General features: G+C 51.2%; 2 protein-coding genes across 14 annotated transcripts in view; one reads left to right on the top strand and one right to left on the bottom strand.

The window, feature by feature from the left end:
- The window catches only part of UBAP2L (ubiquitin associated protein 2 like), a 48,643-nt gene extending 45,000 nt beyond the window's left edge, over positions 1-3,643 (bottom strand). For all 13 annotated transcript variants that reach the window (XM_082202075.1, XM_082202082.1, XM_082202080.1 and 10 more), the window contains exon 1: positions 3,524-3,643. The gene's annotated coding sequence lies outside the window, so the exon portion shown is untranslated. The remainder of the gene's footprint in view (positions 1-3,523) is intronic.
- Positions 3,644-5,326: 1,683 nt separating this feature from the next.
- LOC309520577 (protein C1orf43) lies at positions 5,327-13,896 on the top strand. Its single transcript, XM_082202542.1, has 7 exons — positions 5,327-5,496; positions 8,211-8,312; positions 10,439-10,556; positions 10,661-10,714; positions 10,828-10,994; positions 12,482-12,540; positions 12,849-13,896. The coding sequence occupies exons 1-7, from the start codon at positions 5,380-5,382 to the stop codon at positions 13,045-13,047; spliced, it is 816 nt and encodes a 271-aa protein (XP_082058668.1). The 5' UTR covers positions 5,327-5,379; the 3' UTR covers positions 13,048-13,896.
- Positions 13,897-15,482: the final 1,586 nt, after the last annotated feature.

Here is a 15,482-nt window from a genome sequence, read left to right as displayed (position 1 = left end):
TGATGAATACCCCCACGTTAAAGAAGAGATCTGGTCCCACAAAGCATCTTCTGGGACTCCAAGATTCTAAGAACAAAGCAACAAGAAAGATGGTTATTGTTTTCTGGAGAGAAAAGATACTGGGAAAGGCCAGTGATGCTGACAGGGTGTTTAGGCTTCTGGCAACCTGAGCAGGCAAACTTCACAGCTACAGACGGAAAAACACAGGTACACACAAAAACCAAAGCAACTTTCCCTTTAGCAAAACATTTTTTTGTACCTAAGGGTGCAGTTTTCTGTGATTTAGCCCCACTGAAGTAAGTGAGATGTGGTTTGGAGTCATAGGACTGGACTGCACAGGAGATCACAATGAAAACACACTTTACAAAAAGCTATACACCTTAACCCTGAAACTTGTTTTGTGTCTACAGCAGTATATATATATTTAGTTGTAAATATGATTTATTCATTAGTAGTAGTGGTAGTAATAACACCTAAAAAGGATCTTATCTGCTGGACTCTATTTTCTCAATATGAAAAGGTTTAGAGTATTATTTTGGTTAGTTACAAGAACTGCCTTAGGAGAGACATAATGGGAAAAGTGTTGACTTTCATTGTGTGATGCCTGAGCCCTTAAACTCCTAAAGCATGGATGGAGAACCTTTGGCCCTGCAGAGGTTGCTAAACTGCAGTTCCCATCATCCCTCAACCATTGGGCATGCTGAGGCTGATGGGAGCTGAAGTCCAATAACTTGTTCTAAAGAGCAAGGGAGGGAAAAGGAATATTAGCACAAATCCCAAGCCTCAGAAAGGAGAAACAAATAAATAAACAACAAAGCAGTCACTCACTGGTCCTGTTCCTTGCCCGTGAGACAAAAATTAACAGCTGCCTAAGTTATAGAGGGATTGCTCCAAGGATTAAACTGTTCCATCTACTGCCTTTTAAAAGCACAGAAGCTGCAAACTTAAACCCACTTACCTGGGAGCAAGCCTCATTGACCTCATCACTCCTAAAGTAGGCATGGTTAGGATTGAAATGTACATTATTAAGAATCACTTTCTGAGAAGCAAGAACAGAAGAGAAGATGCTGAATAGCAAGAACAGCAGAACCACGTGTGTTTGTGCTGTACTGATGCAAGTTCTCTGGCACAAAAAGAGGACTTTTCGAAGGATGGGAGGCAGAAGCAGCATGATAAGTAAGGACTGGCCATGGAGCTGCAGGCAGTCAGCTTTCTCAAAGGCACCAAATCTCAACTGAAATTGCCATGTGGAAAGTGGAGGCCCTAGAAATGGTACTGGTCACTTGGAGCAGATGGCCTGGCCGGAGGGGGCAGTGAAGAGAAAAAAGTGACGGAGATCAACACAAACTCCCAAGGTTTGAGGAAAAATGAGCTAGCTGTCCTGCAATACAAGCAGAAACACCATTACGCAAACCCCACTGAGTGAAAGAATCCTCAGGAGAATGGTGGTAGTTAGCTTTTAAAGGCAGGACAAGAAGAAGCTCTGCAGTATTTGAAAGTCTCTTTTCGTAAACACCACACCCTTTGGATTGAAAGCTTCCGGCACCAAGGGAATCCTGGTTCTTTCAGTGCCCCATCTGTCTGCCTGGCACCAGAGGTCTTTGCAAAGTGTCCTAGACAAAGTTGCAAGAGTAATTTGATAAGGAAGTTCAGCACCAGTGCAACACAGGCTTCGGAGACCTGGATTCGAAACACCGTTCGGTCACAATGTTCACCAAGGCCAGTTATGCTGTTTCATCCTCAAGCAAAAACAGTGAGGGTTAGATAGAGGAAGGTAAAACATCCTGAATTCTTTAAAGGAAGGGCAGTATCCAGAAATATTTTTAAAATCCAAGGACGCAGCTAGGAGTTTAAGGAACAGTCCAGAAAATTATTTAGCATAATAAAGGGGGGAGTTTTATAGCCAGTTAACAGCTTATTCAGAAGTTAAGTACCACTTGCATGAGGTAACTTTATAGTAAGGGATGCACTAGCAGCTCAAACTTACAAAGTAATAAGGTGAGAAGAGTCTTGCAAGATCTGGAAAAAGGCCCATCGGCATCTTGTTCTCAAAGTGGCAACTAAACACTTCTGAGAAGCCCACAAGATGGGCATCAGCACAAGAGCATTGACCCTTAGGAAACTGGTATTCAGAGGCCTTTGATAAGGGAGGACATAATAGAGCTATGATGATTTGTAGCCACGAATGAGACTCATCTTCTGAAGTTACAGCAGCACCGGTCCTCAGGAAACCAACATTCAGAGGCCTTTGATATGGGACGAAATATATAACCATGATGACTTGTAGCCACTGATAAGAATCATCCGCCGTAGTCCCGCTTTGTACAATGGAGTTTACCTCTTTACTTCAGCGCCCAAAGGACTGCAGCTAGAAGGAGCCCAACCTAGCTTCAGAGTTACTCACACTGCTGCAAACTTGGCACAAGCTGTTGTTTCTCTCCCCCCCCCCAAAAAAAAAGAAAGAAGAAAGAAAGAGGAGACTGAGGAACTTTCTCTCCTCCCCTGACTTTTTTATTTTTAAATCGTTTCCACGTGCAGGTTTTTAAGAGCTACTTGGGGAATGTTTACAGATCTGCGGGCGGTGGGGACAGAAAAGAGAAGTCGTCTAACTCTCACAGTTCGCCACCGCCACCAGCCAGATTTACCAGCTTTTTACATCCTGGTGGGGAGCGGGGGAGAGAGAAACAAGCGGTCTTGGGGGGAACGAACAATGGATCCGGCTTTCTAGAGAGGAAAAGAAAAGTCTCCCCCGCCTCGATCGCAGGAAGCTCCCCCCAGGCCTGGTTGTCCGGGAAGAAGGATCAGCTTGCAGTCAAGGGTGGGGTTGTGTTTGCGGTAAAGGATTTAGAGTGGTGGTTGGGGAGGGGGGAGAGTTGGAAAGAAAGACTCCTCTTTCTCTTTTCCCCGGTCCACGGAGCTCTCTGGAAGCGGAAACAGCCCAGAGGGCCTCAAGGTGGGGCGAGGAAGAGAAGGAGGAATGTTTTAAAAATAGTGATGAGAGTAATAACCATAGTAAGAAGAAGGGGGGTAGTTTACCTACCCAGAGGTTGTGGGGAAAGGATCGACCTCGAAGAAGTTTGAGCGGGGGGGGGGATCGGTCCCGCCTGGTTCAGCCCGACTCAGCCCCTCCCTGGCCCAGCCTGGCGCGCTACGCAAGTCCCCGGCTTCGCTCTGGCCGACTAGGCCGCGGTGGCGCTCGGGACCGGAACTCTCCCCTCCTCACGCCCCCTTCCCCCGCCCTCGCCCCCTCCCTCCCTCGGAAGGCCCAGCAGCTCCGCCGCCTCCTGGAACAATTCCTGCCGGCCGGACTTTCCCCCTTCTACTCACCCTCCACGGAAAGCTCCTTTTTTGAAGCCCAGGGGAGGGGAAGGAAAAAAAATCCCCTCACAAAATATAGATATACATATATAAGTATGTATTAAAGAAGGAATTTATTATTATGATATGGTGGGGTGGGGGGGAAGGGGCGGGGCCGGCGCTTAAAGGGCCCGCGCGCAATTCCCGGCGCGGCCGCCAACTTTACCTGAGTCTCCACCGCCTCCTCCGCCGCCGCCGCCGCCGCCACACACACTGACAACTAACCCAACGCGGCCGCGGGGCCGCCCCTCTGCCCCCACCACGTGACGCACGCGCGCGGGGATTGGAGGGAGGGCCGCGGCGCGGCTTCGGCCCGCGTCACGTGACGGGCGGCGGCGAGGGAGGCCGGGCCACGCCCCCTTTGCTGTTGTCCGTCAAGAGTCCGCCCGCCCGCTCTTCGGCTTTATCCCCGGCGCGCTTTCGCACTCTTAACCCCGCCCCTCGCAACCTGACCCCGCCTTCTTAAAGGAACCACGTGACGCCTCCCTGCCAGAACTCACATGGCCAAGAATGAAAAAGGGGAGGTGCGTCTGTAGGATAGGGAGCCGTTATCGCCAGCGGCCACTTCCGGTTCTCGTTGGACGCGGCGGGTTTCGTAGAACTATGTTTTACTCAAGAGTAGACCCTGATTGAAATTCATGAGCCTAAGCTGTTTGTTTATTGAATTTATTGTTATACTAGTCATGTCTATTGACTCCAATGGGTCTGCTTTGAGAACTAAGCACTGGGTGCAACTCAGTGTCAGACAACCCAATTAGATGGGCGGGGTACAAATAATAAAACTGTTGTTGTTGTTAATAAAACTGTTGTTGTTTTAGACCTTTTTTTGAGGAGGCGGCGGAGAGAGGACTTCAACTAGGAAACTTGTGTAGCGTAGCAGAATAGTTTAGTTAACTACCTTTGTTTCTTAAGTTTTGCTGCTTTTGTGTTTTCTTCCTAGTTTATTAACTGCACAACTAAGAAAGTTTTCTGATTAAGTGATCTTTACATATTTCTATAAATTATAAAACAATAAAAGTGACTGAACATTAGGGCATGGGTTAGGTGGAAACTAGCAGTACAGTGGGTTGTTGTTGTTGTTTAGTCGTGTCCGACTCTTCGTGACCCCATGGACCAGAGCACGCCAGGCACTCCTGTCTTCCACTGCCTCCCGCAGTTTGGTCAAACTCATGCTGGTAGCTTCGAGAACACTGTCCCACCATCTCGTCCTCTGTCATCCCCTTCTCCTTGTGCCCTCCATCTTTCCCAACATCAGAGTCTTTTCCAGGGAGTCTTCTCTTCTCATGAGGTGGCCAAAGTATTGGAGCCTCAGCTTCAGGATCTGTCCTTCCAGTGAGCACTCAGGGCTGATTTCCTTCAGAATGGAGAGGTTGGATCTTCTTGCAGTCCATGGGACTCTCAAGAGTCTCCTCCACCACCATAATTCAAAAGCATTCCCATCATCCCTGACCACTGGCCTGGCTGGATGTGAGACTGACAACAACCGGAGGGCCGCCAATTGCCTCCTCATAAATTAGAGAATGGGCCCTATCTCGCGCACAGATCTCCCTTTCTGTTACAAAAATCCTGTGTACCTACTGACCCTATCCCTTTCTCTCTGAGTTGGTCCTGCACGTGGCGACGTCCCATTGGGAACCGGAAATGGCGTTCACATTCCACTCAGTGGGTAACCCCAGCTCTTCACTCGCCCCCTGTAACCTCCCCCACTAGCCGGGCCACGTGACCCTCACATTCCCAGCCCCCTCCCCAAAACCCGCTTCCCTCAGTCCTGCATTTGCTATTATTCCGCCCCCCTCAACACACACTCTCTTTTATGTCTCCTCCCCTGTATGTTATCGCCTCCTTCCGGTCACCTGACCCGACGCGCCTCTTCTCCCGCCCTCCGGAAACCATAGAGTCTGAAGTCGAGCGGGGAGGTGTTAGGGACCGCGTCACGTGACGGGGGCGCAGGCCGGCTTCGGCGCCCGCCATGTTGTGTGGCCCTTTCGGGCGGCCGGGCCGGGCCAGGCGCCAGGGCCGGGGATGGCGGCGTCCTCGACCTCCTCCTCGTCCTCCTCCTCCTCCTCCTCCCCCCCTCCCCAGTCCAGCAACTGGCTCTCCGGGGTGAACGTGGTGCTGATCATGGCCTACGGGAGCCTGGTGAGGACAAGCGCCGGGCGGGAAAGGCGGCCGGAGCGAACGCGGCTGAGAAGAGCGGCGAAGGAAGGGCGGTCCCTCTCGGGGCGCTGAAGGGAGGGAGGGGAGGCCAGGCGCTGGGGGGGGGGGTCCCGTGAAGGGCGCGCGTGGAGGGGGGGGGGAGACCGCAGCGTCGCCATGGCAACACGCGCCTCCCCTCCTTTCCCCGGGTCTCTCTTTTTGCCATTCACGCCTTTGGCCCCGTCGCTATTTCGGTTATCCCTTCATGCCCTTCTGTTCTCCCGTTTCGCCCTCACAACAACCCTGCAAGGTAGAAGCTCCCAGATTTGCCCCTGCGAGGTAGGAGCTCCCAGATTTGCCCCTGCGAGGTAGGAGCTCCCAGATTTGCCCCTGCGAGGTAGGAGCTCCCAGATTTGCCCCTGCAAGGTAGAAGCTCCCAGATTTGCCCCTGCGAGGTAGGAGCTCCCAGATTTGCCCCTGCGAGGTAGGAGCTCCCAGATTTGCCCCTGCGAGGTAGGAGCTCCCAGATTTGCCCCTGCGAGGTAGGAGCTCCCAGATTTGCCCCTGCGAGGTAGGAGCTCCCAGATTTGCCCCTGCGAGGTAGGAGCTCCCAGATTTGCCCCTGCGAGGTAGGAGCTCCCAGATTTGCCCCTGCAAGGTAGGAGCTCCCAGATTTGCCCCTGCGAGGTAGGAGCTCCCAGATTTGCCCCTGCGAGGTAGGAGCTCCCAGATTTGCCCCTGCGAGGTAGGAGCTCCCAGATTTGCCCCTGCGAGGTAGGAGCTCCCAGATTTGCCCCTGCGAGGTAGGAGCTCCCAGATTTGCCCCTGCGAGGTAGGAGCTCCCAGATTTGCCCCTGCGAGGTAGGAGCTCCCAGATTTGCCCCTGCGAGGTAGGAGCTCCCAGATTTGCCCCTGCGAGGTAGGAGCTCCCAGATTTGCCCCTGCGAGGTAGAAGCTCCCAGATTTGCCCCTGCGAGGTAGGAGCTCCCAGATTTGCCCCTGCGAGGTAGGAGCTCCCAGATTTGCCCCTGCGAGGTAGGAGCTCCCAGATTTGCCCCTGCGAGGTAGGAGCTCCCAGATTTGCCCCTGCGAGGTAGGAGCTCCCAGATTTGCCCCTGCGAGGTAGGAGCTCCCAGATTTGCCCCTGCGAGGTAGGAGCTCCCAGATTTGCCCCTGTGAGGTAGGAGCTCCCAGATTTGCCCCTGCGAGGTAGGAGCTCCCAGATTTGCCCCTGCGAGGTAGGAGCTCCCAGATTTGCCCCTGCGAGGTAGGAGCTCCCAGATTTGCCCCTGCGAGGTAGGAGCTCCCAGATTTGCCCCTGCGAGGTAGGAGCTCCCAGATTTGCCCCTGCGAGGTAGGAGCTCCCAGATTTGCCCCTGCGAGGTAGGAGCTCCCAGATTTGCCCCTGCGAGGTAGGAGCTCCCAGATTTGCCCCTGTGAGGTAGGAGCTCCCAGATTTGCCCTCACGACAATCCTGCGAGGTAAAGGGTAAAGGGACTCCTGACCATTAGGTCCAGTCATGGCCAACTCTGGGGTTGCGATGCTCATCTCGCTTTATTGGCCGAGGGAGCCGGTGTACAGCTTCCAGGTCATGTGGCCAGCAGGACTAAGCCGCTTCTGGCGAACCAGAGCAGTGCACGGAAACGCCGTTTACCCTCCCTCTGGAGTGGTACCTATTTATCTACTTGCACTTTGACGTGCTTTCGAACTGCTAGGTTGGCAGGAGCAGGGACTGAGCAACGGGAGCTCACCCCGTCGTGGGGATTCGAACCACCAACCTTCTGATCGATAAGTCCTAGCCTCTGTGGTTTAATCCACAGCGCCACCCACGTCCCAGATTTCCCCTCACAACAACTCTGTGAGGTAGGAGCTCCCAGATTTGCCCCCACGACAACCCTGCGAGGTAGCAGCAGCCGGAACAGCCTGCAAAGAAGCCGCGGCGTTTTGAGAAAGCTTCACAAATTCTGCAGCGGCATCAGTTTCCCCCTCACACATACCAACCCGAAAGCTTGTACTCAGTTACTAGAGAGCATGAGACTTTTATTCTCAGAGTCGTGGGTTCGAGCCCCATGTTGGGCAAAAGATTCCCGCATTGCACCGGGTTGAACTAGATGACCCTCGGGATTCTTTCCAACTCTAGGATTCTGCACTGGAGCGACCTTTGTTAGCCCTCTCCAGCGCTACACGGACACCTTGATGTCTTTCATTTCATCTGTGGGGCAGGTTGGACGTGTTGCAGATCCCTCTTAGGTTGATGCCACCTGCGGAAAAAGACGGAAGTGGGCCTCTTTCGGGCAGCAGAATTCCAGCTTTTTGGAGCTACAATGTCAAAACTCTTCCAGTTTCACATTCCACACAAAGGGATCCTTCTGCAGATTCAAAACTCTCACTGAATCCTTTCCATTTTTGCTTTCTTTTTCCTTGAATGGGTCTTGACTGCCTAGAACAGGCCCTGCAGGGAAACCAGCTCTTCCAGTGCTCAGTACTGTGGTGCCTTCTCACGTCTTGGGCATGATGCCCAGGTTGACGGCAGCCCACAATTGTATCGGCCTCTTGTGCCGCAGCATCGCTTTGCTGGCTTGCGTGCAATGTATTCTCACTATCGATACTTTATAAGCGTGGAGGAAGTAAATCCCTGTGGGCAGATTATGGGAAGGGGTCAGGATTGCTTCAGGTCTGTGATACTGTTTCAGCATTTTTTTCTGTCCTTTTTCCAGGTCTTTGTGCTACTCTTCATATTTGTCAAGAGGCAGATCATGCGCTTCGCCATGAAGTCCCGCCGTGGCCCCCATGTGCCAGTTGGGCAGCACGCACCAAAGGTTTGTTGGCAGGCAACCCTGTTTTAGGGTTAGAAGGGCTGGGGAACCTCGGAGTCTAGGAGCTGTATGCTGCCCTCCTGGCCTCTCTCCTTGTCCCTTGGGATTCTCTCCCTACACAAGACTCAGACCAGATAAAATAAAGTGCTGCTTTGTGCAGCACATAGTTCCACAATTGCACTCGCTCCACAGGAGGCAGGGAGGGTCACCAACCTGGATGGCTTTCAAAGAGACAAATTCTTGGAGGATTGCTGGAAACCACAGGAGCAGCATTGGAAACAGAGATATGAAAGCTAGGAGCTCAATGGCACCTTAAACTTAGGTTACAGGCGCAACAATGGAATGTCTAGGCATGCTTTTTTGATAACAAGAATGCAAGGTTGAAAATGAATGAACTGCAGCTAAAATATGATGTTCGTTTTTCTTGAAAGGGAATGTGGCCCTCTGACTGAAAAAGCTTCCTGACCCTGGTTGATTTATAACCTCTGGTTGCGAGCATAAGGTCCTGGAATTGAGCTGTATAAATAAAAATAAGTACTGTATTAGGGCTGGGTGATATCTGGTTTTCAGCATTGTGATACATCAGCAGCTAAACCGCACGATATATTGATATATTACAGTGTCTGAAATAAGGATGGAGCATTGGCTGGCTTTACAGCTTTTACCGCGTTGTGATTTTTTGCCTAGCAAACACTCATAATGATTTGCAATATACTGCCAGGTCAGAAATTATGAAACTGATATAACGATATGGACTTCAGACCAGTTTTGGGCAATAAGTTGTTATATCGCCCAGCCCTAATAAGTGTTTAGGAATGTTTAGTTTAGAAAATGAAATGACTACTGGCAGGGGGAAACTCTGAAGACATGACAATATTTATTATTGTTTATTATCTCTTTGTACTATATCGTTTTGCTCAAGTCAACAAGCATTGTTCTCCCTACCCCCATTTTATTATCACAGCATAATATAAGCTGACTAGCCCCTCCCTCTTTTGCCTCAATAGGAAGATAGGAAAGTATGTTATCCCAAGTCAGATCATTGGCCCATTTATCTTAGTATTGTCTATCCTGACTGGCAGCAACTCCCCAGGACTTCAGGCAGGGAGTCTTTCTCTCTCAGCCCTGCCTGGGGGTGCCAGAAATTGAACCTGGGACCTTCCACTTGAAAAACAGGTGGTGCTCTACCCACTGAGCTAAGGCCCTTTCTGACGGTGCTGTTTTCCTGCCTATGGGTTAACGCCCAGAGAACGAGCTTTGCTATTGGTCTGTTGGATCTTCCGCATTCCTACCTGGAAGTGGCTATCTTCAAACTTCACCCAAAGCAATCACCGATGTCTGGTTGGCACTTAGAGTTTTCCCAGGAAGGGAGATTGGCAGCGCTGTTGCAATATTCATAATAATAATAATAATATCTTTATTGTCATTGCCCCCATCGGGGACAACGAAATTACTTGACTGCTCCATAAAAACACTAATTAAACAATACAGTATAATACAGCAAGGGAGATTAGATGACTTTCAAAGTCCAGGCTTCCCATTCAGGGCCGAGATCGCTCTGGAGAAGAAGCTGTTCTTAAGACGGCTTGTTCTTGTCTTCATCGTCCTGTATCTCGGTCCCGACAGCAAGAGCTCGAAGAGACAGTGACCAGGATGCGATGGATCTTTTACTATGTCCAGTGCCTTCCTATGGCACCTTGTGGCATAAATCTGCTCTAAGGTGGAGAGTGGGCAGCCAACAATGCTCTCTGCTGCCTTAACAACCCTGCACAACCCCATCCTGTCCTGGGTAGTACAGCTTCCGTACCACACACATAAGCCATAAGTGAGCACGCTCTCAATGGCACAGTGACAGAAGGCAAGCAGCAGTTTCTGCGGAAGATGGTTTTTCCTTAGTATTCTCAAAAAGTACAGTCTCTGCTGTGCCTTCTTCACAAGCCCCCTTGTGTTGACACTCCATTTCATTTAAAAAGATTTTGATTGGTGTTCTCCCACTGGGGTCCCGGCCAAGGGCTTTTCTTGGCTCTGCTTTTGCTGAAGACCTTCCAGATCAGGCAGAGTGAGAGAGAGAGAGAGTGAGTGTGTGTGCCGTGCCCCTCACCTCTGACCCTTCCCCTTTACCTGCTCAGGGCCTGAAGGAAGAGATTGACATCCGACTATCGCGGGTTCAGGACATCAAGTATGAGCCCCGGCTGCTGTCTCACGACGACACTCGCCTCCTTCAACTGGAGTCGCCTCGAAGCCCATGTACTGTTTCCTAATTCATGCCAAGGGGGTAGGAGAAGAGGGCATGAATGTTCACAGAGATGCCAAACTGACTCAGGCCTCTGGGCTGTCTTTTTTTATTGCAGTTTGCTATAACTACATGTACAGGATGAAGGCTTTGGATGCCATCAGGGATTCAGGTAAGGAAACAAATGTTAAGCTGTCTGGCCTGGTGGCTGTCAGTATATGGAAACATATGGCTGCAGTTCCTGCTCGTATTCACACTCTCTCTGTTCCCCCCTACACACCATAGAGATCCCCTTCTCATCTGAAGGCAGGCACCCCAGATCCCTGATCGGGAAGAACTTCCGGGCCTACTTGGTGGACCTTCGGAACTCCAGCACCCCCTTCAAAGGCGTCCGCAAGACTTTGATTGACATACTCCTGGATGGGTACGAGAGCGCCCGTTATGGCACAGGGGTGAGTAGTCTCTGCCCAGAGTGCTGTGGAACGGGACTCTGGGACTTGAAAAGCATCTTGAGCACTCTTGACTGCGCTCCCATCATCTCTGACCATTGGCCATGCTGACTGCTGAGGTTGACGGGAGTCCAAGAACGTTGTTAAACCACAACTCCTTTAATCCCTGAGGGCGTTGGGCTGGGGGAAACTGATGCACTAGCACTGAAAGCATTGGCTTCTCCTTTTCTGCCTGTGGCAGACAGCCTTAAATTGGGCCCTGCCCCCTTTCCCCTTTAGATCGGGGTAGTGAACATTGGGGGGGGGGGGACACAAATACAACCTTGGTCTGGCCCTCTGGATTCTCCTCCTCTTTCCCATCCGTATCCCCCAGCTGCCTGATTTGTGCCCTTGTTTGATATTTTTGCCCGGTGTCCTAGAACTTCCTTCTCTGGGTGGTGAATCAAGAGTGCTATGTGTAACTACTATGCTCTGTGGGTTAAACCACAGAGCCTAGGACTTGCCAATCAGAAGGTCGGCGGTTTGAATCCCCGCAACATGGTGAGCTCCCGTTGCTCGGTCCCTGCTCCTGCCAACCTAGCAGTTCGAAAGCACGTCAAAGTGCAAGTAGATAAATAGGTACCGCTCCGACGGGAAGGTAAATGGCGTTTCCACACGCTGTTCTGATTCACCAGAAGCGGCTTAGTCATGCTGGCCACATGACCCGGAAGCTGTACGCTGGCTCCCTTGGCCGATAAAGCGAGATGAGCGCCGCAACCCCAGAGTCGGCCACGACTGGACCTAATGGTCAGGGGTCCCTTTACCTTTACCTAACATTTTACATTTGTTGCCACACCCACTTTTGCCGTTGGCCCCACCCACTGCTGGCATGTGTTAACCAGAAAAGAATGCAGCTATTGGGGGGGGGGGGAATCCTCAGCCACCTGCTTTTGATGCAGGCGTTTACTTCCTTGGCGTGATCAGAGGTGGCCTGCTTATGGCATTCCTGTTTGTATGCACATTTAATCTGTGTTGACTGTGGTAGCAGCCAGGTTAGCTTTTTGTTCTGACAACAGTGTTGATAGACACAATACCTAGCTGACAGAATCCACATGTTCCTTGTAGATCACGTTCCTTGCCTTCAGTTTGGGACGTGTGTGTGTATGTTGCACGGTGAAAGATTCCCCGACTCCCCATCCCCATGACATGTGTGCTGCTGATAAGGCCATCTTTTGCCTCTGTCTTTTGCCCCTTCTCCAATGCCCAGCTAAACGGGGTTGGAACACTCCGCAATCACCCGTTCTCTTGGACTCAGAAAGCTACATTTCTCTATGAAACGGGCTGAGGGGTGCGCCTGATGCTGTTGTACTCTGAATTCTTTATGTCTTCTTTTTGCCTCTATGCTTCATAGGTGGGAGAGAGAGTGAGATGTTCCGGGGCAGGCATGACCCACAATGCTAAACCACCTGATATTCTTGACCCACTTTTGTGTTTGTGTGTTTGTTTCCCAGACTTTCGGGAAGACAGAATTCCTCAAGTACCAGGAAGCTCTGTATGAGCTGGCGGCAATGTAAGTCCTGGGGCTGGGGTTGTGCTTATGATAATCGCCTTCTTCCATCTGGGAGAACCGTGCGGTGTGCTGGGAGACCTGTAAATCCCTCGCACAAACGGGCGACACTTTGCAAGAGCCATAGCTCAGCGGTAGATCATCTGCCTCGCAAAAGGAAGGCCGTGGGTTCAGCCCCCGGCATCTCCTCTTCCTGAAATGAACAAACCCAAGTTAGTTGCATCTATGAGCTTCACCGGATACAGCGCTTATGCAGCCGCTCTCTAATCCGGCAACTGCTCATTTCCCTCTCCCCCTCTCTTCCGGCGCAGCGTCAAGGCCCGAGGAGGCAGCAGCCAGCGGCAGCACCAGTCCGCAGCCAAGGACCTGACCCTCTCGCCTGACCTTTCCGGCCCAACCACCATCCAGGTCACCTACTTGCCCTCCAGCCAGAAGAGCAAAAGAGCCAAGCACTTCCTGGAGCTCAAGAGCTTTAAGGACAACTACAACACGCTGGAGAGCACCCTGTGATCCTCACCCTCGATGCACAACGGGGCGAGGGCTTTCTCCCTTCTCAGTGGCGCTGGCCTGCTGTCGGTTGGCCTGCCAGGACCAAGAAGACTCTTCTCACCCTGCCTTTTTTATTTTGCCTGCGCACTTGGGCTGCCATTAGCTGCTGCCAGGTGGCGTTTCAGCGGACAGTCCTGTGTGAAGCATGTTGCTGCTTTGGGGTGGGGAGCGACTTGAGTTTTCCCTTCCCTCTCCCACCCTGTGTGGTCTTGTAAATATATCATTCAGTTACCTCTTTTATTTATTTAAAAAGACTCAGCCTCCCAGGCACGCCTCTCTCTCCCTACTGCCCGCCGAAGGCACCGAGAACGAGCAGAGTGGCTTCTTTCAGCCATTTTATTAACTCTGGCGCCTCGTCCTCCATCCTCTGTCACCGTGGGGACATTGTTTCTCTCCTTTCCCCCCTTTTCCAATATCATTTCCCTCTCTCAATTCTTCCCCATTGCTTTGCCTTGCAATCTTCCCCATCTCTACCTTCCAGCCAGCGAGGAAGAAGCGAAGGTCCACAGCCACGAGCGCAAGAGGCAGCTGGGTTGTAAAACAGCCACGTTGGGACCGCTGTATTTCTGCAGTGCCGTTTTGGATTGTCGTGACGAAACGGCTGCTTGCCACCGTGGGTCGGGCCAGGGCCCCTGTTTTCCTTTTTGTCTACTTGCCGTTGATGCGCTGGAATGTCAGTGTCCCATTCCCCCCTACCAACCTGGGTCTCAGCACAACAAGCTTCGCTTGCCCCCTTCAGCCGAGAGAGAGAGCCGGCCTGTCCTTGTCTGTTTCTGAAAACGTCTCTTTAATAAAGCAGACACTTGCACAGCCATGGGCTCCTGGTTATCTCCTCTGCAAAAGAGCAGTTCTGATTTGGATGAGGCTCCCAGGGCCATCAATTTCTCTGTCTCCAGGAACTTTGAGTCACCTGGAAGCGCCTCCTAGGATACGCCTTGTGTCCCCTGCACCCCATTGCCGTTGAAAAAGATTCCCCGCCTCTGCTTTTAAAAGACACAAGTGTTGACTGGTTCCTACTTCAAGGAGAGAGGAAACCAGCAAGAAGAGCGCAGGAAAGCTAAGGACTAGAGAGGGACTTCCCCATGGCTTTCTGAGATTTGAAGGTGGGAGAGAAAAAGAGACTTTGTTGCCCTCACACAAGCACATACGCTTTCTTCCTTGTTCTCTGGGACTTCAAACTCCCGATCTTGGAGCTGCGTCATCCAAAGCCCACATGGTTTGTGTTGCTCTGGGCTATATCGTGGGGGGTAAGGCGCCTGTGGCAGTCTACATGCTGTTAGACTACAACTCCCATAATCCCCAACCATGCTGGCGGGAGATGAAGTCCCAACAATATGGTGGGCCACAGGCTCCCCTTCCCTGCTTTAATATGTGACCCGTGATTGGTTGGGACATGTGTCAGTTCAGGGGTGGGGAACCTATGGCCTTCCTCCAGATATTGCTAGACTCCCAACTCCCATCATCTGTGTCTGAGTCTAAGGGGAGTTTGAGTCCAACATCATCTAGAAGGAGGGTGTCGTCCCTCCATCTCTGCTATATCAGGAGTAAAGGCCAGATTTCCACTCTCATGAAGTTCTGAATGTGTTTGCTCAGGGGCCTTTCCTCTTCAACATCAATAACTGAATTTAAAACTCCGTGAAAATTTGCATCGCATTTCAACGAAGCCCTCCTTCAAAATTCACACTGCTCCCAAATTTTGAAATGTCCTCTGGCCCAGGAATTTAGACGAAACTGCATACACTGGGAGGGTGCATTTTATTTTAAAAATGCCTCTATTAGTGATGGTAACATACACAAATGTGTTGTATTTGGGGAAAATGTGCTTTGCAGAGTTATATAGAAATGTGTGTATTTTAGGAGGAATAAATGCCAGTCTTCATGACTTTTTAAGAAAAATGGGGAAATGTGTAGAAATGGAAAAACTGAGAAACCTAAAGAGAAACCAAATTTGACATGTTTGCCCATCCTTACCTGCGTGTTTCCTGTGGTCATCTAAGTGGGGGTCACCCTTGTGCCAGAGTTCGCTCCTTCTGGTGGCAGTCCATCAAAGTCAGGCAGACACTGCACATCCTGCCCTGTGCATTGGACAATGCTGAGCCAACAAGAGTCTGCAGGATCAGACCAAAGGCCCATTTCATCTAACATCGTGTTCTCACAAAGGCTAACTGAATGCCCCCATGAGAGCGCCATGAAACCATGTAGATCCGGCCCAACACTGATTCTGTGTGTGAATTCATTCCTGTTGCAATCAGCTACAGACCACCAGGGCTTGTTGCCCTTTCTGTGGCCAGCAGATGGCAACTTTTCTCTGAGAAACGCAGCTGGAGGATGTTCCCAGCCCTATCACAGCCAACCCATGAGGGTCTTGTTTCAGCCATCCGTACAGGGCAGAGCGC

This window comes from Podarcis vaucheri, assembly GCF_965113315.1.
Source record: "Podarcis vaucheri genome assembly, chromosome: 16".
In the NCBI taxonomy this organism is placed as follows: domain Eukaryota; kingdom Metazoa; phylum Chordata; class Lepidosauria; order Squamata; family Lacertidae; genus Podarcis; species Podarcis vaucheri.
This window is presented reverse-complemented; position numbering and strand designations above follow the sequence as displayed.